At 42.0% G+C, this 27,317-nt stretch overlaps 2 protein-coding genes, 1 long non-coding RNA gene and 1 other non-coding gene across 23 annotated transcripts in view; 2 read left to right on the top strand and 2 right to left on the bottom strand.

Annotated features, from left to right (window-relative positions):
* The window catches only part of EEF2K (eukaryotic elongation factor 2 kinase), a 29,883-nt gene extending 17,465 nt beyond the window's left edge, over window positions 1-12,418 (bottom strand). For 2 of the 15 annotated variants that reach the window (XM_086854728.1, XM_086854734.1), the window contains exons 1-4: window positions 8,082-8,345; window positions 4,200-4,521; window positions 2,406-2,456; window positions 605-705 (exon numbers count right to left, since the gene is read on the bottom strand). In XM_086854728.1, coding sequence (XP_086710854.1) covers window positions 605-705; window positions 2,406-2,456; window positions 4,200-4,442 — 395 coding nt within the window. In that variant the 5' untranslated portion in view covers window positions 4,443-4,521; window positions 8,082-8,345. The other 13 variants (XM_086854732.1, XM_086854738.1, XM_023936721.2 and 10 more) reach the window with 12 other exon arrangements.
* Window positions 12,419-12,674: 256 nt separating this feature from the next.
* Window positions 12,675-12,756, top strand: TRNAL-UAG (transfer RNA leucine (anticodon UAG)). Its single transcript has one exon. It is a non-coding gene; the product is annotated as a tRNA-Leu (tRNA).
* Window positions 12,757-13,765: 1,009 nt separating this feature from the next.
* On the bottom strand, window positions 13,766-24,598 carry LOC111942593 (putative short-chain dehydrogenase/reductase family 42E member 2). 6 transcript variants are annotated; one of them, XM_086854723.1, is made up of 12 exons: window positions 24,439-24,598; window positions 23,564-23,951; window positions 22,950-23,045; window positions 21,911-21,968; window positions 21,177-21,295; window positions 20,027-20,102; window positions 18,494-18,576; window positions 17,630-17,767; window positions 16,555-16,620; window positions 15,831-15,894; window positions 15,114-15,187; window positions 13,766-14,532 (listed from the first exon to the last, which is right to left on the bottom strand). In XM_086854723.1, exons 2-12 carry the CDS (start codon window positions 23,783-23,785, stop codon window positions 14,284-14,286), a joined length of 1,245 nt encoding a protein of 414 aa, XP_086710849.1. In that variant the 5' UTR covers window positions 23,786-23,951; window positions 24,439-24,598; the 3' UTR covers window positions 13,766-14,283. The 6 variants fall into 6 exon arrangements, with proteins under 6 accessions (XP_086710849.1, XP_023801476.2, XP_086710850.1 ...); XM_023945708.2 differs by having other exon boundaries at window positions 24,345-24,595; XM_086854724.1 differs by having other exon boundaries at window positions 24,470-24,589.
* A 4-nt stretch (window positions 24,599-24,602) lies between these two features.
* Window positions 24,603-27,264, top strand: LOC147650054 (uncharacterized). Its single transcript, XR_015277412.1, has 2 exons — window positions 24,603-24,723; window positions 27,031-27,264. It is a non-coding gene; the product is annotated as an uncharacterized LOC147650054 (long non-coding RNA).
* Window positions 27,265-27,317: the final 53 nt, after the last annotated feature.

Here is a 27,317-nt window from a genome sequence, read left to right as displayed (position 1 = left end):
TGACCTCTAACCCCTAACCCTTCCTCTCAGAAACCTGTGTCAGCAGAGTAAATATTTTGGCAAGTCTCCTGTTAAAGCACTGAAACCAGTTTCTGGGACAAACTCCCTTTTAGCACGTAGACCACAGTGTGCTATTCTGGGCTTTATAGGGATTTAAACTCCAGCCACATGCAACAAAACTGTATGGACTAGCAACACTGAAATTGCTATCTTGGGAAAGTTGTGAAGGGTTATGTTGCTTTCTTTACCAAACTATTTAAACTAAGCATGCTGCCTCTCTGTTGGGATTAATTTCCTTATTAGACTACACTTATGGCACAAATAAATCAACCAGAAAATACTTCTCAGCCTTGTTTCCTGTCTACACAGTGGAAGTCCTAGATACTGCTAGGTGGGAGATAAAGTGTGAGAATGGTTTGCTGAAAGGTATATTTTCTAATGATGTGCAGTATTTACATATTCCTGGGAGACTGAGTTAAGACCCAGTCACTTCAGGCATTATGGACGTTCTTCAGCCAGATATTCTGCTCTACACAAACTCAGCCCTTGCACAAACCAGCAGTCCTATTTAATATCAGCATCCAAAGGAGGAAGACCCACAGACCTGTAACGGGTGGCATGTTCTGTCTCAACATCCTCCAGATGAAATTCTGCCCAGGGATCAGGCATGTGTTTGGCTTTCTCAATAGCATGTTTCCAGGTTTCCTGAAGAAGTTACAGACCAGCACTTTATTTATAATCAGCAGCAGCTCACAAACCCAGCACTTCCTAGAGCACATCAGGATCCAAATACTATCGAGATGTGCAACTACACAAGCCCCCAAAACACTGCTCAGAGCAGGGACCAGGTACTACCAAAGACCACTCTGACCTTTTTATTGTCTCAATTATAATGAAACCCAGCTCAGACACATAAAGTGCAGATTTCAGTTCAATTTGCACCACTGTAAAGTTACTGAGAACAGAATCTGGCACAGTATATACCAGATACAATTTACAAAACCTGTGGTAATTTGCAGATATCTCTAATATGCTCTGCAATGGCAATAAGGCACATCCAGATGATATTAATTCACTTTTTCTGTTTTGATTTTTAGCTTTTCATACCTAGCAGCATATGCTGGTTTTGCATGCACAAGCGTATAAAAAAATCCATTAAAAATGTAATTAATATGGATAAAGTAAGAAGTTCTGTGAACCCCAGGGTCCCAGACTGTGCTCAGTATGAGAAAGAAAAAATTAGAATGTTGTAAAAATTGATTATTGTAACAATTCCAGACAAGTAGCTATTTCAGTGTTCACCAAGTCAAGAGAAAAATACCAAAGCAATTTTCTGAAGTACAGTCCCTCTGTACCAGCCAATTTGGACGCTTTACTCTTAACATTTTTTCTCCCTCTCTCACATTGTACATTTCCAAGAAAACTGGCGATATGATCCTGTGATGTGCCAAATGCCTTCTGCAAAGTGAGCAGGAGAAAAAGCACTCTGCAGCATACCAATAAAGAACTATTGAGCTCTGAGATATTACTACTGCCTCTCTGAACTCCAAATGTGCAAAACCAGTAACTTTAAAAATTTTGGGATTATTTTTCTTTCCAGGAATTAAAATCCATCTTTTTTTATAAAAAAATAACACTGTAAATTTGTGTCAGCAATGGCATCAAGGAAGTTTTTGAAGCAGCTAAGCTTTAAAGTTTGTGTTTATTTTGAATTTCATCTTTAACTATGCATACCTTGCAAACAATTTAAATGCTCCCCTTTCTGACAATAAAAACACAAAATGAAAACAATACTACATTAAAGAATAAGAGTTTAAAAGACATGTTGAGAAAGATGTCCTACACGTTTCATAAGAAAATGAAGTTGCTTCAGGTCATGCAAGGACAGCTCATATGGACCTGAGAATTTCCATACTTCAACACCTATGACAGAAAGGAGAGACAGAAACCAGCAACAAGAACTGCTTGGTTGATCAGCTGTATCAAATTGTCTTTGAGTAAATTCCTTCTCCAAAAGGTGAACTGTGTTTCTGTTAGATGATAATTTTCAAAAGTTAATTACTTTTGTGCTTGATCTCTTGAGGTGCTTTGCACAAAAGCTGTACCCTAATCTTTAAACAAACCCTAGTTGGATTTCATGGAAATGATGCTAGCAGTGCAATTTTTCTCCTGCTGGAGGCATATGGCTGCCATACAGTGAAATTTCAGGGTAGAGAACACAGGATGGATATCATTATTCCATTTAACAGGTACCTCTTTTAGTTTTGACTTGATGAGTCTTATGAGCTGAGGCAATCAGTCCTCACAAACAATAAAATAATGAAAAAAAAATCCATGAAAGGAAAAAAAATAAAAAATCATAATGGATCTATTAGATATGGTGTTGACATTTTTTTTTAACCTACCCGACCATGGTCAACCACAGAGCCATGCTTAGAACGATGTTGTGTGTCATTCTAAAGGATCCATGAGAGACATGAAAGTAGGAAAATACATGTGATAAGACAAATTATTGACAAAGAGTCTTGGTTCTCTTTGTTAGTAAAAAAAACCCCAAAAAAACCCCAAAAATCTTCCAGTTAAAAGCCACTCTTCAATTTATATTCCCAATTTAAGTTCATTCTTAGAACACTTGTGAAAAAACCTATTGAGGTAAGTTGGTTATTTTTTTATTGGAAAGTATTTATTAAAAGGGCCTTGCCTATTAACTAGCTAATTAAACATTGCTGAGTCCTGTTTAAAGGAGAGAGTTAACACCAACTTCTCTGTCTGGCTCTGCCTTTCATAATCAGTGGCCCACAATACCTCTCTTTAGCTTTGAGATCTGACAGGCAGACTCTGATAGGCCAGGCTATTTAGGATGTCACCAGCCCTGGCTGTCTCCTTCATTGTGTTGGAAATCACCATCCCTGCAGCTTAAACAGGAGATGGAGACTGGCTTGCTCCACATCTCAACACAAAGCAATTTATCTGTGATAGGAGTTACAATTCCAAACTAGACATTATGGAGACCAAAACATAGGTACATTCTGCAGAAGCAAAATGATATCTTAGGAAGGGGGAAATAACTGCAATTTCTGAAGTCCTTATCAGTTTTATCTCAGACCATATGACTCAGAAATTGCACTGCAGACCCAGAGGCAAATGTTTAGTACATGTTAAAATGTACACACAAATGAAGACTAAGCTCCCCATCAGGTCTTAGCTTGTTTGCTCCTCACCTTCCTTAGGCATATGTACCTTTTAATGTTTCTATTAACCAGCTTTGGTAAAAACGTTCCTGCAGACAAGCCAGCTTCACTTTCAATGTGTTACTATGTTATCTGACTGAAATAACCCCCAGTATTTTTTCACAATCAAAGCATGCATTAGGCATAACTGAGATTTTAGAGTATCTATTAAACAAATGTTAATATTTATAATAAGAAATGTGTTAATAAAACACATTTAACGTGTTAATAAAACATTAAATATAGGAAAATCTAAGAGACATGCCAGTTTAGCACAAACTATATAGAATTTAGAATATCTAAACTACAGAGTGGATGTTACTTGAGTCTCCATTGCCCAGCCTGATCTGTGTGTAGGGAGCTGAGTGAGAAAGGACACACTGCCAAGGAATCACAAGCTATAGCCCCTCTGACCTCCCTGCAATGCTGTAGCTGCTGTTCATCCCAAAAAGGTCAGATACTGCTTGTGTGCACTGACAGGAACTGCTGTCAGTGTGAACCCTCATGCTCAAGCACAAAAGTCAACATGTTAAAAGCTCCCTAAGAAGGAACTATAACATTAAAAACTTACCCTTACAATTTTATAATTAACAATTTTATTTGTCTAACTAAAGACTAGACTAGAAAAATTCGTAACAAATTATCTTCTGACAGGCCCCAATTTTTCTTACACCAACTCTATTGAATCTCCTAATCAACAAACTGCATTGTAAATGGTTTGATCCTATTGGCAGTGAATTGTTCTCCTGGACTGAGTGGAGGAAGATTCCCCCCCAAACTGAAAGGGACAGTAAGCAATTCCATGGCAGTGTCAGACTATTGGCTTAATGGAATTAACTGCAGGTTTGGAAAAAACAGATGAGTATCTTCATTGAAAAGTGTTAGTTACGAGAGATGAAGCAGTTAGAAAATGTCTCATGCCAACTAAGTAAATCCAATACCTTAATGAAGACTGAAGCCAATACTTACCTTAAAGCTAAAGCTTCTGGGAGAAGAGCTTGAACTGTACTGCTCAGTTTTTGCTAAGTTGCTGTAGTAATTGTCTACTTTGGTACTGGCAGACTTGTTAGAAACTGGATCATCAGTTATTGGACAGATAAAATAATTGTCTTCATCATCACTATCAGCATCAAGATAATTCCCAGAGTCTGCTGGAGTTGTTCTGGCATTATCAATCCCTTCCATACGAAAAATGAGGTCCTCGTCTGCCATGTTTGCAGGAGTTTGATTTAACTCCTGCAAGGACTGGAACACTCACTACTCCAATGCACATGCAAACAGGGGGAAGAAGCTGGTGAGAGAAATAAAAAGGAAGACGTTGTTATTAAAAGACCAAATAATGCATGACACTGATGTCAGCACACCGGCAGAAAAGAAATATATTTGCATCTGTCTCTGTAAAAGTAATCCTCAAGTACCTACATGTAGTGTTGAACACCTCTGCTAGAGCTGCTGAGAAGAAGCAGTCTGGTTTTAAACTGCTAAAGGACTGAGAAGATAGGAGCTTAGTATTATTCTATCCTTGGTTATCTCCTCCTCCAAATGTTTTTATTCTTCCTTATATGAAGTGCTGAGTTTCACAACACTAGTCTCAGAAATTTGAGTTTTACCTCAAACATCCCAGTCAAATTTTCAAATCTTTTAGGACAAGTCAAGGATATTGTGTATGAATTACCAGTCAAATGAATTAGAGAGTATTGTAAGAAGAACACAGAAAAAATTTCCACCATCCACAAGATCTAAGTTGGCTTTTAGCTCACATATAGCTAATGGCCCACAAGATGCTGAAAGTGCATCACATTGAAAAATGAGGTGGAGGAATGATTAAAGCCCTTGGAAGAGGCAGAACTTTACACAGATACTCTGGAAATACTGGCATGTACAAACTAGAAGATTAGTAAGTATATTCAAAATTTAACCCTGATGCTGGCTGAGTAACAGGATGTAATTTAAAACAGACACTTCCAAGTGTCACGTTTAGTTCTTCACCCAACCAGCAAAACTGGGGACTTTCACACAGCTAGTCTAATAAAAAAACCGCAAACCAAGGTTTTCAGTTTTGCTTTACAGTTATTCCTCAGCCCTTTGCATTTTCAGTCTTCTTCTGCATGAAACAGGAATACTCCTATGTATTCATAGCTGCAGACCTCACTCCCCAGTTACTGAGAAACTGGTCACCACAGAAACAGTGCCTTAACACGTGGCATCTTTCACCAGCAACATCATGTTGTTGGTTACTGCTCTTCTAAGAGGGGCAGCACTCCCACACTTCAGCCAGCAACATAGGTAATTCCAGCACTCCATTAGGCATCAGCTGCTCTGGAAAACTGCTGCTGGAGGAGGTCTCGGCCAACTCACCTCACTTTACACTGGAGTGTTCACCTGCTCTTCCAGCAAAGACCACGTGGGAGCCGTTGATTTTGGAAAGGAGCAGTAGCACATAGCTGGTGGGGGAAAGTGTCCTCAGCTGTCACTGCCATTTTTACTGTGATTGTCTTACCAGTGTGCACTGAGTGCTGGAGAACCCCTAAAGCCTGTCACACTCACAGCCAGCAGCTGTCAAATGATGTTTCAAGGACGTGACTAATCCAGGACATACCACAGCACTGGACAGCCCCATTACACCCAAGTGCTGTCCTGCACTCCCTTCTGCTCCTGCTGTCACACACATCTGCACACCATGGGGTTCAGGACAGTTTGAAAAGCAGCAGCAATACAGGTCTGTGCAGCAGTGACTGCAAACATTCTGATCTCTGTGACTTGTGTAAATTCAATATCACCACACAAATCAGTTTCTATTTAAAGCTAATGGTGTTTATAAAAGTCTCTTGGTTTTTCTTGGAACCATATTTCTTGTAAAGTACTTGTGATGTTTACTTTGGAAGTGTATGTACCGAGAACCATACGCATGTAAAATGCTCTTGAAAACAGAATTCAATAACCATGCTTTGAACTACACAAACACTGCTCTAAACCTCACAGTTTGCTTGACAAAAAGCCTTCAGCCTGAGCTTCATCCCAAGGCTTATATTCTGTGCTTTTGCATTATAGCACAGATGTTGTACTATATAGGAATTTCTGTTACTACTGCTATTGTGTTTTGATCATTTAATCTTTAATATCCATTATAGAAGCGTTCCTAAGGCTAAGCAATAAGGAGAGTGAGACTGCACTGAACCAAGCCTGCCAGCCTGCACTATCACACACAACCTGTAATTTTAACTACCCACTCCAACTCACTTTGAAAATTTATTCCATTTTTTATGAACCTAGTACTATGTAATTCAAAATGCAGATAATTTAAAATACAGTTCTTAATCTGCTCTACTCTGTATTAATTTTTATTTTTCCAATGCCTGTTTCAAGTACCTTTCCTTCTCTTGTCTTTATATCCAAGAACCACATGACCAGGAGGGACAGGTGAGCCGCAAGGACAACATGCAAATATGTGAACACAGATAAACAGCAGGGAAAATTCACATCACAGGGCTCTTAGAGCATGATTTGTTTCTTACAGGTGTCTATTGTTACAAAGCACTGCTGGGTGCAGTGAGACTCTTGACCAAGGTTCTAGAGTGGCCTCAGCTTATAAATCTGCTTTAATTTTTCCCAAAGAGCTGAGTGATAAGAATGCTCCAGTCAGCAAAAGAAGGGACAACTGCAGCATCTCCATTTGCTTCTAATCCACTGTTTCAACTCAGACACAGCCCCTGCAACTCTTAAACACAGGACAGGGAGCAGGAACTGCAGGAAGTCCCAGCTTGTCTTGTGGAGAAGCATTAAAACAAGCATGACCCAGCTGTCCCTGGTATAATACTAAATCCCTTTTGGTTTAATACCACATCAGTTAAAGCCATTTAACAGGATACCTGTAAGAGTAACACACAGTTTCTTCTTAAAAGAGAGAAGTCACCTTTCAGATTAACATTCTTTTAAAGTACAGATTCAAAATTTAACCTAAGCACCTGTACAGATTATGCACCTTAAAAAGTATTATCACCTTTATGAGCTACAGGCCCAAAGCTACATAAACTTGTCCAGAACAACCTTACTAGCTATGTTAATGTCCTGTAGCACATTACAGAACTGCTGTGCTTTCCAAATACCCAACTGACCCCTATAAAGCAAATGTCTATTCTCATCTGCACCACACACTGCAAGAAAACAGGTTCAGTGACTCTAGGTAAGAGCTGTGATAAAAAAAAAACAAGAAAAAAACCCCCAAAACCCAGAGATCTCTCAACTCACTGTCTATCTTTGAAAACATTGTCATACCAAAGACAGATTTCTAATGAGAAGCCTTTAACACAAGTCCCTTCCAGTGTATCACTACTGCAAACACCATGACACAAATTCCATTCAGTTTGCCTGCAAGCACAGCTGGTATAATCATGGTATTAGTCTGAGTGTTAGAGAGCAACCATGCAAAATTCATGAAGCAAAGGGATGAGTTCAGCTGCACCAACTCAGAGGAAGCATTTGAGACAAAACTCTGTGCAAGGAAACACAGCATGGCTTCAAATACACAAATGGTTTTTAGAGCTGCAGACAGTGAGGCACAAGAACAACCCTTCCAAGTCAAGTCCACCCTGCTGCCAAGCACGCAAATAAACACAACACTAAGAGTATCCAAAACACGAGGCTTGAAAAGGACAGAAAAGGAACTTCCAAGATAACTTTAAAATATCCTTTCATTGCTATTAATAGATCTATCATTTCAACTGGCTTTAAATACTCCACACAATTATCTATCGCTGACTTTTTGTAAGCATTTGCTCAGTACCCCATGTTGTTAATTAGCTCCATGCTTTATGCGCATTGAGGTATTTGAAGAATTCTCCAAGCACGAACCGTCCTGGAGCAGTCCCAAGCTGTCAGGGTGGATTCAGCCACGGTCAGCCCCGCACACAGCAGCTGTTTCACGGTCACAGATAACACTTGGCACTTTTAAACAGCGTAGGCAACAAATTATGCGCACTGTGATGGAAACATGAATGGACGAAACGCCAATCTTCACGTGTGAGCGCAGCACTGCTGCCCAATACCACGAATCAGGTTATTTTCGGGCCCGCGCAGAAGCTTGCCCGTCGGCCTTTCGCAGGCTCTGACCACCCCACTGATTATCATTTTCTGCAATTAAAAACGCCCTTCCCGCCGCGGGCGGCGCTGAGGCAGCTTCCCACCGCCGCCGGGCCAGGCCCCGCAGCGCGACGGCACCTACCGGGTCAGGGGAGCCCAGATCCGCCGCGCAACCCGCAACGGAGCAATCCCACAGCCGCCGTACCCAGCTCCAGCTGCCGCCCCGCCGAGGGAGGAAGGCAGGCGGTGGGAGGAGAAGCCGCCCCCTGAAGGGAGGGAAGAGGCGGGAGCCGGGCGCTGGGGCCGCCTCTCAGCACCCCCGGTCCTGGCAAGGCACCGCCTTCCGCTCCCTCAGCGGCCCCGCCGCACCTCCTCACAGCCCAGCGCCGCTGGGATATTGGCAGGTGCTTTATTCCAGTCAGAAAACCGATAAAAATCTGAGAAGACCCCCCCACACAACTAACCCCGTTAGCTGTTAGCGATGAGGGAATCCCGGGGCTAGTGGGGACGGGAAGGACAGCGGGTGTGCAGGTCTCCAGAGCTTTGTTCACAGGACAGCCACTCAAATTTGCTTTCATTTCTGTTCCCGTTGCATGTGGAGCTGAAAAGAGGGGGTAGGGAGGGGGGAGGGCAGGAGCTCCCATGGGAAGCACTCACTGCACGGCAGCCCCCGAAGATCCCAGCCCCGAAGAAAAGCACAGGGAGCAGACGGGGGCAGCCACCATGGGGCCTGCCTGGGCTTCAGGATGGTCTTTTCAGCTAAATTAAATGCGCTACTGCACATTTCCCCATAAGAAATGGCAGTATTATGCAACACATTTCACTTCCTAAAGACCATGTTTCCTCAAAGCACCAACATTTGCATTTGTCCTAAAACAGTGGTTTTCTGGGTTGAAAATGCCCATGTTTAAGCTTCTCCTCAAGCTAGAATTTGTGGAAAATTTCAACAAAACTCCTTATCCTTTCATGAATTACATGGAAATTAATGTAAATAGGTTCTGGCTTAATTGTATTACTTGGCAGCCTGAAAAGAGTCTGCCTTTTTTACTGCTGTTCAATCCCCTATTCATGTAAATAATCCTCATTAGTGCTTTTTACAATGAGTAGGGGTTACAGAACTGAGACTGGAAGATATAAGTCCTATAAGACTGACGGATGGTCTCTTGCAGCACCACAGATGGAAAAATGCACAATCCCTGTGCTCTCCAAAGACAGCAGAAAAATACTGCTGCTGCTGAGATAATCTTCAGGAGGAAGATTACCAATATTTAATTAAAAACACATAGAGCAGATGCTCTGACTCTCTGCCAGGAAAACCCGCCATTACTTACATAAATTAAACTATCTCAGCATGGGAACTGGAGGGAGCAGCACATTTTGCAGGAACAGCACCTGCAATTTGACAGTACCTGTAATTTTGTCACCAATTTCCAGCACCATGCTGAGGCTGCAGCCCTGGTTTGAGAATGTCAAGGAGACACTCTACTGAGTCCCTGTTTAATGCTGCTTCCTAAGGGCACATTTTTTCTCAAATTCGTGCAGAGTTTAAACTGAAGCACATTTACAACATTAGTGATTGTGCAGAAAAACTCTTGAGGTCCTATTCATCTCCAGCTGTAAAACACTGTGGTAAATATTAGCAGTTATTTATGAGCACCAGAACCTGCATCTCCTCATTTCTCACTCTGAGAAACAGCACCCTGAGAGTAGCACCCAGCCAGGGCTGAGGTTGGGATGATTCATGTCAGGGCCTCGGAAGAGCACAGGGTTCAAATGAATTCTGAAGGCCTAGGAGAAGCCAGATGTCTGGTTCCCACTATGTGAAAATGTGTTGATAATGGTTAAAAAATCACCACCTGCCATGGTAGGCTACTGATAATGGTGGAATACTGTAACTGGTGCGATACATGAGCACAAACTGAACACGTCATGAGAGCAGCTCATTTTAAACTCAGGCAAATCATGGAACCATTAAGGTTGCAAAAGACTTCCAAGGTCAAGACCAACTTTTTACTGAATCCCACCATACCCATTAGATGGTATCACAAAGTGCCACGTCTACTTGCTTTCTGAACACTTCCAGGGATGGTGACTCCACCACTTCCCTAGGCAGCCTGTTCCAATGCTTAACACACTTCTTTCAGTGAAGAAATTTTTCCTAATATCCAACCTGAACCCCCCAGCGCAGTGTGCGGCCATTTCCTTTTGTCTTGTTACCTGGGAGGAGAGACTGGTCTCCATGTTGCCACAACCTCCTTTCAGGGAGTTGCAGAGCCTCCTTTTCTCCAGGCTGATCATCCCCAGCTCCCTTGGCTGCTCCTCACAGGATTTACCCTCTAGACCATTCACCAGCTCTGTTGCCCTTCTCTAAACACAAAATACTCGGCATCATTTTGGACTTAAAAGAACTCCATGGCTGCCTTCTGCCATAAATCCTCATGGAGAATGTTCTGCTCTATCAGGAACATTGGTTATGTCTTCTCAAGCCATTTTTCATTCTTTTAAATAAGCCAGCTCTGCTACCCTGGTGCAAAGGTGTAGTTATTCCCAGGTTTAAGCCTGGAGCTTCTATTCTCTGTAACATTTTCCTAAAGGAACAATCAGTGGTGATGAAACTAAAGATATGTTGAAATCAGGCATTGGCCCAGACATGCTGTATCTTCTAGTTTTAGTTTTCTATTTATACATTATGCGTTGTATCCTTTACACTTAAAGAGTTTGATTCACTTTTTTTGTTGCTTGAAAATCTTAAAAATTAAATTTGAAATGGCAATCTAGGGACTCTGTGACTTGCAAGTCTAGTACGTTATTCTTCCATTATATTCAGCACTGTCTGTTTTTTCTTCTAAGAGCACTATAGCTTGCTAAGTTCCAGTGTGCTCATTTTAAATAAGGTTCCCCTTAGAAATCATTGTTCTAGGGAACTGTGGTTTTCAAAAGGAAAAAGGAAAGGACGCTCCATATGATATTAACTTTCAGAGCAATTTTATTCTGCATTCATCTAAATCTGCAGATTTAAAAATTGCCTTTAAATCAATCAATTTGTGCCCTCATACTCCTATGACAATCTGGTCTTACAAGCTAAATCAGGTTGGTCATAAACCTCACTTCAGTCATATGGGAGGTGCATGTAAACACACATACCTAAAACTTCCTGGAGCACCAATGCATGACTTTCTACGGGAAGAAGGGCAATGGTCGACATAATTTCTCCATATTGTTTTAATTGCATTGCATTTAGTCTTGTTATTTTTAGGTCTGTCCACAAAGTAATTATACAAATTTCTCCTGCAGGCCTCCCAGAACATGAGAATTCGTCTTCGTACTCACCAGTGACCGAATCTGGCTGTGGTTGCCAAAGCCAGCTCTCTCACTGAGGTGAACAGGTGAACATTGAGGTGAACACTTGCTCACACCGTGCCCGAGCTCAGCAGCAGGTAAGCGAAGCAGCGACGTGGCAGGACAACAATCTGTGTACGGGCAGCCCCGACCATCGGCTGCCAGTGAGATAAAGGCGGCGGGCCCTCCCGTGCTGGGTGGGAATGGTTCAGCTGAGGACACTGTGCCATGCCAAGTGAGCAGCTGCCTGGGAAGGCCACCGGCCTCGCAGCGAGCTGGCAGCTCTTGGGCAGCACATGTGCTCTGGTGGGCCGGAGGCGACTGCAGCAGGCAGGGAAGGCAGTGGGTGCCTGATCCGGGGCAGGACGGCCCCTCTTCCAGGCCGGGAGCTGTGTGCACACCTGCTATCGCGGCTGCGAAGGCACCAGCCAAGGGCTGCCCTCCACCCGGCGTGACCACGGCACGGCCATCGCTGGGGTTGCGGATCCGCGCAGCCGGGCAGAGCCCTCCCGAGGACCAGCTGGAGCTGATCCACCACAGCCGCGACTGCTGTGGGGCACAGACCGCACGGCAGCGCCTTGCCGAGGTGCCTGTCTAGGCCTGCCGCGGACAAAAGTGCCCGAGGCGCAGCCCGACGGCCGGAGCCCCAGGAGAAGAAGGAGCCGAGGCTCAAGGTCCGGCCGAGCCCGGGAGAGGGAGCCGGAGCCCCGCTGCCGGCCCGGCCGGCGGCCGCTGGTCCAGCCGAGCGCGGGGCCATGTGCGCGGGCGGCGCCGGGCGCGGGGCAGCGGCGCCACCTGGCGGGCGCGGCGGGGACTGCGTTGGGCCGGGCCCGGCGGCGCCGCCGCAGCCGCGGGTACGGGGAGCGTCAGGCCCGGGCCGGCGGCAGTAGCGGTGTTTACGGGGCGCGGCGGGCGCCGCAGGCGGTGAGGTGCCGCGGACACGGGTGGGCAATGTGCACAGATGGACGGAAAGAATGGCGGTGCTGCCCCATCAAAGAGGCCTGGCGGGCGCCTGAGCAGTCAGGCGGTAGCGTGGCCGAGTGGTCTAAGGCGCTGGATTTAGGCTCCAGTCATTTCGATGGCGTGGGTTCGAATCCCACCGCTGCCAAGCTTATTTTGTCCCCGCCGCGGCGGCTCCTTTTCGCACAGCGGGAAGGCGGGAGCCGCCGGCGGGGGCGGCCCGGGCAGGCCCGGTACGAGCGGCGCTGCCCGGGCCGGGCACTGCGATTCGCGGGCACTGCTGGGGCTGCTGGGGGTTGTCGCCACAGACGTTAAAATCAATATTAGAAAGTTATGATATATGAACGAGGGAAAAGGGATTATCCACTGTGTGAATCTCTTGATTGAAGAATGAAACGAGAAACACTGTAATTTTTCAGGCGTTCTGCTTTTCCCGGCTGCTTTTGGGTTACATCAACCCGACCCTCGGGCATGGCACGTGGGTTTTGCGGCTTGCCCTGGACTGAGGGGAGGTACCAGTGTCCGCACCCTCTTCAGAATTCTCAAATCCATCCATGATTACTCCCCTCCAGACCATGATTTCTCACGCTTTCATCCCTAATCCTCTCCCAAGCTCTCTACTGTTCGCATCTTGCTCTTAGTTGTTCCCTCTTCATTTTATAGGTTGGAAAGATGCAGTTGGGAAGGAGATTTCTCTGATAAATTCCCACCATGAGTGGTGGTTAGGAAGGAGCTGGAGCCTCCTAGACGGTGCTTTAGGTCCATTTTAGCTGAACAGTATTGTGAAAAGCACATTGTTCACTTTAGCTACTGCAGAGATCTGCTGAGTACAACTGCTGTACTTAAGAAATTTAGTGCCAAAAAAGATTTGTGCTTTAAGTTCAGCTGAAGAGCAACTGAACTGTGTTAGTTGTTGCCCTTAACTACAGGCAGTGAAAGAAGCTGTACAAAGATATGTGTAACCCATAGTGGCAGATTCCTCTACTGTGACATAAATACACTTAACTAATGTAACTTACTTAATAACTTCCAATTTAACTTAAACACCCAGTTTTGACCTGTGAAAAACCCTACCAGCATGTACACACAGCTCTTCACCGGGGCAGGGCAGGGAGCAGTTCTGGGACATTGCACAGAGGCACAGCACGGAATTCAGCAATGTTTCAAGTACACTTTTATTTTCCCTCAGATGTGGTGCTAGAGCTAATTCATGAAATCACACAATGTGAAGTCTCTGTAGGCTTGGTGTGTGTTATTTGCAGTAATGTGTTCTGTCTGTGCCTTTGCTTGTTCCTCTGTTCTCCAAGGTAGTGAGCCATGACAGAAGCTGTGGTCAGTCTTTCTCCTTATTTCAGCCATTTTTCTTCACTAGTGAAGCACTGCAGGCTGTCTGCAGCTCTTGTTCTTTCTGCAGGTTCTCATTTACTTCAGCAATCAATTTGGAAACTTGTTGTTTTGGTTTGAAATAGAGGCAACAGTCTTGACTCTGGTTGTGTTTCAGTGATTTGGCGATTTTTGTTTACTGTATTTTAATTTTTCAGGTCCAGCCACTCATCTGTTATGATTTTGTTTGTAAATTTAAAAGTAGCTGCCTGTTTGTTGCACTGTGCCAATTACTGTTGTGGAGGTTAGAATGATCTGGGTAGCAATATTGTGACCATGCAGTTTATGCAGGTCAGTGTCGTCTTTCTTTTAAAAAATGCAAAACTGAAAGGCTAAAAAGTTTTAAAGAAAGAAGCAACAAAATTAAAATAACAATTAAAGTAAGGAAAACATTGAAGAAGAGTTGGTAATTCGAGGGTTTTTGTCTGGTTTTTATGTAGTGGTCCACAGAATCAGCAAAGTCGTACTTCAGTGGGCGGTACCCCAGCTGAGCTCGTGCCTTGTCTATTCGAAATGTGTGAGTTACAGAAATGTTCTGTACCTACAGGGCAAAAGAGTCAACATACAAAGGTATGACTAAACAGGCAACTGGAACAAACTGCAAATGGTAGCAAAGACACAGTTAAAGGAAATGTAAAATACAAAAATCCCCACAACATTCTATCAATGTCCTATGAGTATTGGACACATTATTTTTAAAATTGTCCACGCAAAAGGGGATTCTTGTAAGCACAAAGAGACATTAAAAGATGCAAAGTAGAATCTGTAAACGTCCACGAAAAATGTTCTGCAGATATTCTCTTGCTTAGGTACTCAAAGAGGCAGATCAAAGCCATCTCGTAGTTGCCTTAAGGCCCAGCCAAGTCATACAAGATACTGACCCTTGGAAGAGAGGAGCTGAAGAAGCCTCTCCCAGATTGCAAGCATAAGCTCTTTTCAAAAATCGTGGCAACCAAGCACAATATATTGCCTAAATGGGACACAGCGCATGTATTTGCCCTGGAAACTGGAGGCTGAAGTAGCACTGTGTGGATTTTACTTTCTTCTGACTTAAAGTCTCCCTCATATTAACATGTATGGATCCCATGGGAATTAAGGAAAGTTTACAAACATAGACTTTACCTCATTTCTGGTCAGCAGTGGGGGCAGATCAACAACTGGTCTCAGAATCGCATGAAGATGTTCCATGAATGTGGCTGCATAACAAAAGATTTGGACTTGAGGTACAAACAGTAAATTGCTTTGCCATTGTGACTGTGACATACCTCACACTGTAAATGCTCATGAAGGACAATCACAGACCTGAGAGCTCAGGGCAGCATTACTAATACCATCAGGACTACTTGCTCACAAGTTCATCTTAATTATTGTGCTTGTGGGAAAAGGGAAAAGGTTGGGTACAGGTCTAGTGAAAAAGCTGTGAGGCTTCATAAAAAATATGGCAACAGAGAACTCAGTTGAATTCTGTTTGATCTGCACAGGGAGGTTGATTCTGGAGAAAGCAAGACATTTACCTGTGCAGTGAAACAGATACTCCAGCATAATTCACAAAGTCATGGAGTTTTACATTTTACTTTTCATATCATTAACTCCACAAAGTTATACATGTTAGGTCCTACATAAACTCTGTTTAGTGGGACTTGAATAAGAGATCATTCTGGTTTCAACATAGTGCACAGAGGTGAATTTTACACTGCTGAACACTAGGTGAGCACACAGCATATTATTTTTATACATGAACATGAAAATTGTGGGCAAATAAAATAAAACAATATTATATTACAGTTAGGAATGAGAGTAGCAAGAACAGGAAAAAGAAATGTTGATAAATTACTTTACCTGATGCATAGACTAAGCAAGTAGGAATATGTATCCATGGCTTACTGCAACCTAATCTTTCAAACTGAAAAAGATTTAGAAAACAATGAAAAACTGCAAAAACTTCAAACAAGTTTTGAAGTGTCAATATAGAAGATATTTATAGAAATATTTATTATTAAAACAGAACAAAATTATCATGGCTCTTAGTATTTACTATTTTTAATTTTTAAGGAGATGCCAGTTAAATGTCACCCACCAATACTATGTCATTTCTGTATATTGAAAGAAGGAAAAAAAATATAATAATTAATCTAAATGCCATGGTGTGCTGATACCTAATTTAACATTATGATGTGTTTATGGTTTTGAGCCCATCATTAACAACAACGTGGTATTTTGAAAAGAATGAACAGATGAATATTTAAGACATATTTTTTTTCCTAAAATGCCCATTATTCCCATCTGCATGCTCCAAAAATGAAGACAGTAACAGTTCAGGACAGGGTGCTGGTGTAGATGGTCCTTTGGTATCAGGGAAGACAGTTGCTTTAATGTAGTATTTTGGGCTTTGTCACAGTGCTAACCACACTGAAATTCAAGCAGGAATTAAACCCACATTAAGAGATTTCCATGTGGAACTCTCACACCCAAAGCAAACATACAAAATGTAGCATGCACACAAAAGTTGAAGTTGCATACAGTTAAATAAATGAATGTACTTGGAGATCAGTACTGCACGTACAAGTGGAGTTAGCCATTCAAAAAGGTTGGATTTTTCTCCATCATGAATGAAGTACACCTGGCCACTCTGTTAAAGAGGTAGAGAAGAGACAAGTCAGTAAAAATAATACTGCATATATATGAACTTCTTTTTCTTTCTCTCACCCCTTATGAATAGCTTAAAAATAATACAACAATGTCAAATATGAGTGGATGCACACGCAAGTCACCAACTCTCTGCTTGTGTTTCACTCAGTTGCACTGTTACGTGCAGTGGAATTGGTGAACAGGGGTTTGTATGATTAGCATGCCTTAGATTAAATGGTTTATTAGAGATGTGCCTGTTCAGAGTGGCTGTATGGACTGTGCAGAGACACCACTGGAGCCAGTGCTGGATCTCACTGGTGCTGCTGGCACGTGCCCACCAGAGGGTGGGACACGTTCTGCCCTGGGTCTGGTTAAGGCTCACTGGACTCCAGAAGATTCCTGTGTTGCCAGGGTCTACGTTCCTGCTTTCCTTTTGCTTTCAGGGTTTTAGAAAAAGCAGTTTAATCTACTTTGAACCCCTTTCTAAATCTACTTTGAACCCCTTTCTAATATACTCTCAGGACAATGCTTCTAGGTGATTAAAAGCCTGTATTTACAAGGAAGAAAACAGTTGTAACTGTTTTTGAAAGCAGTGAAGCCAAATGAAATGTGCCTCTGTTGGCACATGATATGGGAAGAACTGACCATCACAGTTCAGAACATTAAATCTGTACAGGGGAACAGTATGAACCTGCCTGAACTTCCAGTTTCATTTCCAATACAGCAAGCATTCTTTTCTCATCTTCCAGAAATTACAAATATTGCATTTTAAAAATACAAAGATGGAGATATTCTTACAGAACTGAATATTCCATCTCTTACCCAACACCAACAGCCAACACTGTGTCCCATCCCACATTGCTCATAGCACGTTTATCAGCTGAAAACACAGTCAACAATGTAAGCTGAAGGACAATAACTCTAATTACTGCAGTGGTTACTATAGCAAAGGATACAGTGGCAGGATCCACTGTCAGGTGAGATCTGTAGTGGTTTTACTGTGTACTTACAGCTATGTACTTCTTTTCAGGGGTGAGAGCTTCAGCAGCTAGAATGTGAGCTTGTACAAAATTCTCTACATGTATCCAGTTCATTTTAACACTAGGGTCCGCAAAATTGAAGCTAAGTAGCCTTCTCTCAATAATCTTCTGTAGATATAAACAAACATGAAACCATAACAAAATGGGTTTTAGAATGAGGTAAGGTGTACTTTCTTGTCCAGCTAAATGTAGGTTTAGCTCTACTTTAAAAATAAAAGAAATAATACTCCATTATTTCCTGAAGGCTGTGTATAACTTTGTATTACACTAATTCTTTTAAAATAACTGGCTCACAGAATTCTGTAGGGACCATGTTCTAAATGTCATCTGTTGGCCCTGCAGTTTAAAAGCAAGTGAAAAAGAGTAAAATGTGAACACCTCAGCTGCTGCCCTTCAGTAACCTGTTGTACCAGAGGGTGTTTCCAACTCTGGAATCTGCTTCACTGGACAGTGAAAGCTGTTAATAGTTGAGACTGGAAATAAGATATTTTGCTGTATCTCTTTTCATTAATATTTAAAACCATTTGGTGTAAGTTGCATGTAAACAGACATTTGAAATATCATGGATTGGCCTGAATCTTACAGTAATTAAATTATAAAGCTGGATTTTCATGTGTTTGTATTTAAGTAAAAGGCTTTTTAAATCTTTTAACATATATCTTTGCAGATATAATGCTTGTTAAAAAACGTTATAATATCCTCAGCAGTTGATTGAATTGTTGAATTGCTACCAAATAAGATCAGTCAATTTATAATACAAGTAAGTGATGCTCCTTTCAGCTTTTTACGCATATCAAAGAAAACTTTGCTGATTAAAAAATTCAGATGACATACTGCTAGCCTTGGCAAGTGTCTCTGCTCTTCTGGTCCATAGATTCCTGGTGGGCGAAGAACACACGTATAGAGTATTCCACCTCCTAGAACACGGGATAAGATCATTCTTAAGAGACCTTCACATCTCTACATTGTATCTTTCCTTGTATGAACCAAAGGCTGCAGCAGCAGAGCTTACTCTAAATTCATTTCACTACCTTAAAAAACAATACATACCAAAAGGTGCTGCATTAGTAGCTAGATATTAAGATGGGAGAATCAGAGCATGCAAAATAGCAAGGTAAGATTCAAAGTAGTCCTACAAGCATAGTTGTATTCTAGAAAATACCAGATATTTTAAAATCTCTTTATAATCAGTCCCTTGTCCCTGTGCCAGAGCAGTAAATGAATGTGTTTGCTTTGGTGATGAGTTTGCTGAAGTGAGCAGGTTGCTCAAAAATATACTGGATAGTGGAATGAAACCAACTAATCCCACACAAAATTATTGATGGGAAGCAGTGACCTGTTAGCAGTACAAGGCAGAGCCCAAAGGCTCCCTCAACAGCAGGTGCAGCTCCCACTGGAGTGAGATAGAAGCTCTTGACAATTTCAATGGGATCATAAAAATCAACTCTTCCCATGTACATCAGTTGTCTGCTTCATCATTGGCTAATAACTGTTCTTAATGGTACTTGTAAACATGTAAAATACTCAGTCCTGCTATGGCACAGGATCAAAATGGGATGTTTGGAACACTGACTGGTTCTATTTCATTGACAAATGCAGAACTGAGTATTGGTCCTGAAATTAGGAGGGGCTTTGACATGAAGAGCTGCTAAGGAAATAAAGGGGGGAAAGAAACCCTTTTCTTATTTTAAACAAAATAATTTTGTTGGGATGGAGTTCCCATAATCAACTTTCTATCTCTTATAGCCCTCTGCAAGTATCAAGTGAAGAGTCTTTTCTGTAAGTTGTCCACAGCTAAATTTAGCTCAGTATCATTTGGTCACACAGAATCATGTTGCACTTTACATTAATTTGTTTTGCACTGGCAGTTATAGTATCTCACAGGTAAGTTTAAGTATTCAGGTGTATAACTGACTTCCTCAACATGGAAAACTTTGGGAAGCACTAATAAATAATTCCAGGCTTTAGGCTCAGGTAGCTACTTCAGATTTTAATAAATAACTTGAGGGGGTGTGTGGTATGTAATAATTTAATCAGCATTTGTGTTTTACTTATGTTGCATGAGACAGTGACATTAAAGACTTATTTTTGTTTAATTTATAGCTATCTTATTATAATTTTTCATTCACATACTGAACTTTCTGCTATCTTGATAAAACCTTTTACAGACATTGTGGGAACTTAAAGCAAATTAAAAGTAATTTTAAAATGAAACTATTTTAATTTGTTAGAGGGGGTTGGTAACTTAATTTCCTAACTGCTAGGCAGTCTTGTCCTCTAGGAATTGATACAGGACACAGGATTTTGGGGAGGAACAAGAAGAGGAGGAGAAAATTCTACTATGAATTCATGCTCAGACAAAAGTACCTTCTAGTGAAGATCCATTAGCTGCTAGTACCATTTGTTCTGCAATTGATTTGGTTCTGGAATAATGGTCAACCAGCTACAGAGGAAAAGCAAATACATTTGTATCTGTTCCTGAAATGATGGGACAGAGAGGCATCTCTATTCATTAGTTTTTACTTAGCTGATGGCAACAAATACCTCAAAATACAGAAGCTGTGGGGTATTAGGTTCGGGGTAAAACACATGAATATTTTAGGGTAAGGAAGCATTTTTGTGTATGCAAATCTGGTTAATTAATTTCAGCACATTTGAGAAGCAATAAATATATGTATGCTTTGAGTGATGCCAGGAATGTAATCGATCACTACTTTGTAATCGGGATTTCTTCTTCGGGTAATGGAAAAGTCAAAAGCCAAATTGTGAAGTCGTTGCACTCGGTCTGAAGTATCCTGCTCACTTCCATGTGACATTGTCCCAGAGAAAATATTTTTAATAACATTTTAAATAATATTCATATTTTATCTCCATCTCTACTTCTTGGAAGACTGCGAAGTACTTGATGGAGAGAGGAGGGACACAAAAAACAACTGTGTATGCAAAGCAGCCAGAAGCCTTTTTTAATTAAAAGCAATAAAACTATATAAAAGTAGGCTGCTTTTGTAGATCACCTCTACTTTGAATATGTATCATCCTCTAAGGGAAAACCAGAAAAATCATGTAGATAATAAATAGCTAAAGAGGCACCAAGCCATAAAACAGAATCCTCATGTCCAGATGGAATATCCCCGATATTAATGCAGCACTGTGAGACTTATTTTCCAAAATCAAGGCCTTAATAGGAAAAAACAAAATATATACTTTGATGTACATAAAACTGATGTGCTAAGTTTGTGAATAGCATCTTCAAAGAGTGTAAAGAATTTTCTTTTTTTTTCATAGAATCACAGAATGGTTTGGGTTGAAGGGGACTTCAGCTATCATCTCATTCTAACCCCCTCTTCTTTGGGCAGGGACACCCCCCACTAGACCAGATTGTTCAAACTCTTATCCCACCTGGCCTGTCTTGTGCCTGGATGCTTGCATCAAGTAAAACACTGTCATAAAAACTCCAGGCTTTTACAGAAACATGGAAGTAAACAGAGGAATTTGAAAATACAATGTAACAAAATACCTTATCAATTGGGAAATACGGCAAAGATTCCTCATCCCCGTCTTCAATAGGAAGCCCTCCAAACACCACATTCACAGAGCTGGTGTAGACCAGCCGAGGGATGTTTTGTTGTTTGCAGGCTGCAGCAATATAGAAAGTCAATTACTTTAGTGGAAAAATATATGGGAAAAAAGTTTGTGTGACATTTTTTTAAAGAAACTGTCAAATCTTGAAAGAAAAAATCCATTCTGTGACTGGGTGAGTTGAAATGCAGAGCATATTGAAAGGGGAGACATCAGTGAAGAAGCAAGTGCTTTACTCTCTGGCACATCCTAAGCTGGGAGCCAGTGCTGTGCCTCAGGAGAGCTCCTCCAGCCTGCTGGGCAATTAGGACAGAAGTCCTGCTTCAAGGGCTGCCCACTGCCCATGCACAAGGTGTTAGCAAGCAGCTTAACTGCTGCAACATACACAGGGAATTGGTTAACTCCTTACATGGATACAGATTCCAACATCAGACAAACAAGGTGTTGAAAAGCTGAAGTAGTTGAAGTACAGCACTGTCTCTCAAATCATACCTTGTGGCTGAATTGAGCATAACCCCCCCCCCCCATGACGAGTTTCCTCATTTTCTGCCAACAATGTCAAGTACTTGGTAACAGAGTGTGCCAAAAAGGCAAACTGGCTTTCTCTAAATCATCATCTGAATGATGTTTGATATGCTGTACTAACACCCAATAGCACAGTTAAATACCTACCATTAAGGATGAATCTTGTTCCGTTAATGTTTACAGTTTCAATCTCTTTTTTATGCAACTAGGAATAGGAAAAAAATATGAATTTTTTAGTAATAATACATATTCAGTTCAATAGGGGAATATTATAAATGTCCCCAAATAAACATAATTTAGTGCTTTGATTAATAAAAATGCCATTTAGATTGCTGTTTCAGACTTAAAGAAGTCTAATAATTATTTTTAAACTATACCTGTATTTTTCTTGTATTTTTTCAGACTAGTCTGCTTGAAGCAAAGAAAATTGTGGTGCTTCTAAAAATATATGTCCGGTTATTATATATCTTGTGGCAGTATGTTAAATATCTGTGTTTCAGTAGCACTTTAGTGACCAGTTGCCTCTAACCAGAGCAATTCCAATTATGCATTGCTCAGTGGCAAACAACTTTGAGTGAGCTGTTTTATCCAGACAGGGTAATTACTAAAGTTCCTCTTATTAAATAAAATAAAAAAGGGGTGTGGATGTGTGTGTGTGTGTGTGCTTGTAATTATAAAACCGTGACTCAGAATCCTACATCAAGTGCATCCGTACAGCTTTTTATTCAATGGCATACAATTAAAGACTTGAAATATTGTTATTGTCGTAATTCAGATATATGAAATAATTTATAATTTAGTTAAGGTTTTATTCCTCCTAGTGACCTTACACCATGTGATCCATGTGAAGGTTTAGGGAAGAATTAGGATTTTGGAGGGAACCAGCCTCCCATGTCCTTCCTTTTTTCTTCACAGTATTTCCAAACTTTTCAATGCCATTTCCATCTCAAACACCTTCCTTGGTGTTTGAGGTGCTGGTGGAACCTCTAAAAGTGAGGTTCTCTTTAAAGAGAGAGCTCTGCAAGCAGCCTGCTTGCAGCTGGCACTCCAGTTTGCACAGAGTAGTTTACCAAAAGACCAGGGCTATATGAAAAGATGAAAACTCTCTTGCAGTGTTACAGCATTGAAGTCTCTCACCCTCAGTGCAGGCAGTGATGCAGCAAAAACCAAAACTATGTGGACTCACCTGCTCTGTTCCTGACATTCCATATGAAGCTACGTGAAACACACAGTCAGCCCCTTCACAGGCTGCCAGTATGGCACTGTAATCCCTGATATCTGTCTGTAATACACAAGGAAAGATATTTGGACATGAAATCAAAGCTGCAGGTGAACATTTATCATACAGCGGTTTCATACAGAAGAAATCCATATATATAATCCATGTATAGAACTGTACTTGCTGTATAAGTATGCTGGGACTCAAAACTGGGCACACCTCACTACTTGCTGATAATTATACTTTTCTTCCATAGAACTCAAAGGACTTTAAAGATATTCATTAAGGTTCACAATAGTCCTGTGTTTATTCTACAGGTGGTTAAACTAAGGCCTAGATTGAAGGCAGGATCCTGAGAAGTCTGGAGTGGAACTGCTCTGTGCATTACAGCTTTTGCAGGCTTCCTCATTTCAGATATACTAAAATCCACTCACCAAAATTCCTGTGGGATGTTCACACAGTTAAAAAGGTTGCTGAAATCTGAAATAACTGGCAATTAGGTATTTGGATTCTGTGAAAACTAGTAAGATATTATGGAAAGGAAAATGGACTAACTGTTGGGAAAATATTATTTATCATACCTGGCTCCACACTACTCCAGTGGGAATCACCCACAAAGGCTTGTGTATGTCACACAGAACAACAGAAGCTCCTATGTTGGCGAGAGCACATCCCAGCTTGTATCCACAATAGCCACCACCTCCTGTCACCACGGCTCTCATACTGACTTTATTGAGTACTCCAGCATTTTTGTCCTCTTTGGAGTTAGAGATTCGGCGATGGGGTGTTTCTACTCCACTCATTTTTGGTTTCTTGTCAATGAAACACTGCTCAGCACTACCAGATACATGTAACAATTCCTTCTATATGGTAAAAATTGCTCCACAGCACTCCTGGATGCAGACAATTACAGGGAATTTCATGTTGACAAGATCTATTCACAGCAGAAAAATCTGTCTTTAATGCAGCCTGTTTAAGAGAGATAAAGACAAAAGCAAACCAAAATTTACAGTCCCCAGTTTACTGCCAAGACAGACATCTGAGAGAAGTGGTATTTCCAGCTTCTTTCTAAGTACCAGCAGCTAAACATAAATTAAGAATACACAAAGTTGTTATCACTGGCAGTGCTGGAGTTGAGATAGATGAGGATTTCAGGAGGGAAGAGGGATGCCTGATCCTTACGTTATAACTTTAGAAGGTGTATCAGAGAACAAGGCTATCAAATCCCTCGCTTTCGAGAGGAACTCGAATAAAATAGCTGCTATATTATAGAAAAGGTTAATAACTGCATTAAGAAAAAAGTAATAGCGAATCACTTATTTCCTGAACATGGAGGTTCTTGCCCTTCCAGGGGTTCCTCACCGGCAATGAGGAGGCGCATTTCAGAGGCTGTGGCTATCGACTCCCTCCGACACCCCCGTCCCTGTCCCGGCCGTAATTAAACATTCAAAGCTACCCGAGCCCCGCCGGAGCTCTCTGCATCTCACTTGCAAATCGGCCTGGCGGCAGCGCAGGGACTCGTGCTGGGGCCGGGCCCCGGCCGTGCCCCGGCCTCGGGCGGCTCCCGCGGGCGGCGCCGTTGGGGTCGTTGGGTCCGCGGGGCGGCCGCGGGCGGCGGCTGCGGGAGCCGCCCCGGGCAGGAGCGCCCGGCCCGGCCCCGCCAACAGCGTCTGCAGCAGCCCCGCCGGGGCCCCGCAGCATCTCTGACATCCCACCGCACTCCCAGGCTCCCGCAGCACCCGTAGGTCCCACTAATCTGGCAGCAGATTTGGGATTGCACAGCTGAGATATTGCTCGTCCCACAGCATCCCTGGGATTCTGCTTATCACACAGCATCCCTGTAGCCCACACCATCCTAGGGATCCCACGGCATGTCCTGGTATTCCTGGGTTGCCAGAGCATCCCTGGGATCCCAGAGCATCCTATGGTTCTTACCTCCAAGTGTCTTCACACAGCTGTGAGTGCTGCACAAAAGCATGCTGTCAGTAGTGAGGGCTCCGGCCACACGGAGGTACCTGTTGAACAGGTTGTTCAGGAAAAAAACACCACCTCCTGCCTACTGGTTGGACAGTCGGCGGTGGGACTGCACCGACTCATGGCTCATAGGCATGCAGAACTTCTAAGACACCTGCAAAACAGCAGGAGTTCCCAAAGAGGCACAAATAAACAAATGAGCACTAAGGTCCCTTTCCACCTGAGCCTCCCTGTGGTCATTTGAGCCTGGGAGGATGTGAAAAGGGTCAGGAGCTGCAGAACTTCAGTTACCCATTCCAGGCAAAAGTTAAAGCTTTGAACACATTTACCTCTTTTGTTACAGCTGTGCTATGTCTGAACATTCATATTAAATTTTAATCACTTTAAGACCCACTGCAGTTATGTTAGAGTAGGAGTAACTCAAACAAGAGCCAGCTTAAACCAAGACTCAGACACAGAAATAAGAGAGCTGGCTATTCCCAGCTGGTACTGAGGATTGTTTTAAAATCCCAAATACTACATCTGTAAGAAAGATAAATCAATGTACTGAAGCCAGTTATTGTTAATCAGTGCTGCTATAACAGTGATGTAAAAAAACATCCTACCCAAAATAACAAACCACAGGTTTGGTGTTACAGGTCTGAAATGATGGGACTCCATGGGGACTTACAACCACAAAGCCAATGAATTCCTTGGTTAGTCCTTACTGAGGAGCATCCACATGAGGCCACAGCTTGCACTCTTGTGAAAAGTGTTGGTGCAATCCAGGATGCATCCTGAGCTATTAGTCCAATAAAAGTGATATGAAAGATTTATAAATAACTAATTTAGAATGAAATTGAATGTTTGCATGCAGCTAAAATGCTTTCGCTTGGAAGTAACTTTACACTTGTGGTTTTCTATTCTGCATTTCTAAGGAGTAGAGGCTTCCACAGTACTGCCTGCCTGCAGCACTTGCTGGCTCAGCTGCAGCTCTGTAGTGATAAATTGTGAATTAACTGGTTTTAATCAAACCTGGATAAAGATCTCATATATACAGAGCTTCTTTAAGCTTCCTGTCAATTGCCAGGAATAAGAGAGAGGGCTGAGAAGTGCTCCTGCTAAAGGAAGGTGTAAATGGGAGCTCACTTTGTATGGACAAGGACAATCTCCAAATGCAAATCCATAATCAAGCAGACTCTACTGCTTTCACTGCACACAGAACTGTTAGTGAAGAGAAAAAAAAAATAGAGTAAAATAAAGTTTTGCTTAAACAAGCTGCAGTGGTAATTGTGGCTGTTCATATATTTTCCTGTCACTGTGTATTGTCTTTTACCTGTAAGCTTTATTGTTCTAGGCTTGCTCTTGGCTCCCCTGCATATCCTATAGAGTGAGAGAATCTCATAAACTTACTGGTCTTAAAAATCATGTAAAATGCTAACAAAAGGCAAGAGGAACACAGAATGGAGATAGTCAGATAGCAGAGCTTTTCCAGCACTGTCTTCCATGACCCACCATGGCAAATCCAACTCTCCTGGTTCACGTGGGGTGCAAGAGAGGGAGAAACTGCTCCCTGGTCAGAGAAAAGCTGGTTCCTAAGAAAAAACTCATAACACCTTCAAGGTTTGTTTGGGCTACACCTGGTGTGTACACATTGCACAGGTGGCTCACTTAGTGCAAGCCACCCAAGAAGCAACTGATGTAAGACTTAAGAAAGGAGAAAAGAGAGAGGTTGGATTCTCACTCCTGTCTTGGTGCTTGACTTCTCTGCTCACCCCAAAATGCAATTCCCTGAACACACAGTGTGTGCCAGCACTGCTACAGGATTGTGGACAAAGTGACTCTAGGGAGCAGTAACAGCTGGCTGAATTCCACCTTCCCACAAGCTCCTTTAAAACAGTATTTGGTTCAGTTATTATTTATTATTGCATTGAAAGGATATTATTTGATTTACAAACACACATAATTATATTTATTACATTTTTACAAAGTTTTAGAGCAATAAAACTATTTTACATAAATATGATTTTCATTCCTCTAAATCACCTATTATTTATAAATATTTACTTCTCATATTTTTTGCACTGTTTCCCAGGTCTCTGTAATTCTTCAGGCTAACTGACAGTAGCTGTAGCCATGGCTTCATCAGAAGAGTTGTTTAGTCACCATTTCCTTCACTGGAGCTGCTGAACTTGTTACAGCACTGTTGTCCTGTGACAGTTCCTCTTCTTCCACCTTCTCACCCTCCAAAATTATCATTTTTAGAAAATGCTTCCCAGCATGAAAAAAATCACTTAATGGAGATCCATTAAAACTATTCCTGCACCCATTTGTGGGGAATTCCTTTACTGTAACACTGTGTTGCTCTTGGGGAACATTTCC

Source organism: Cyanistes caeruleus, chromosome 17, assembly GCF_971803275.1.
Source record: "Cyanistes caeruleus chromosome 17, bCyaCae1.hap1.1, whole genome shotgun sequence".
Classification (NCBI taxonomy): domain Eukaryota; kingdom Metazoa; phylum Chordata; class Aves; order Passeriformes; family Paridae; genus Cyanistes; species Cyanistes caeruleus.
The sequence above is the reverse complement of the archived record's forward strand: the minus strand, read 5'-3'. Positions and strand labels throughout refer to the sequence as shown.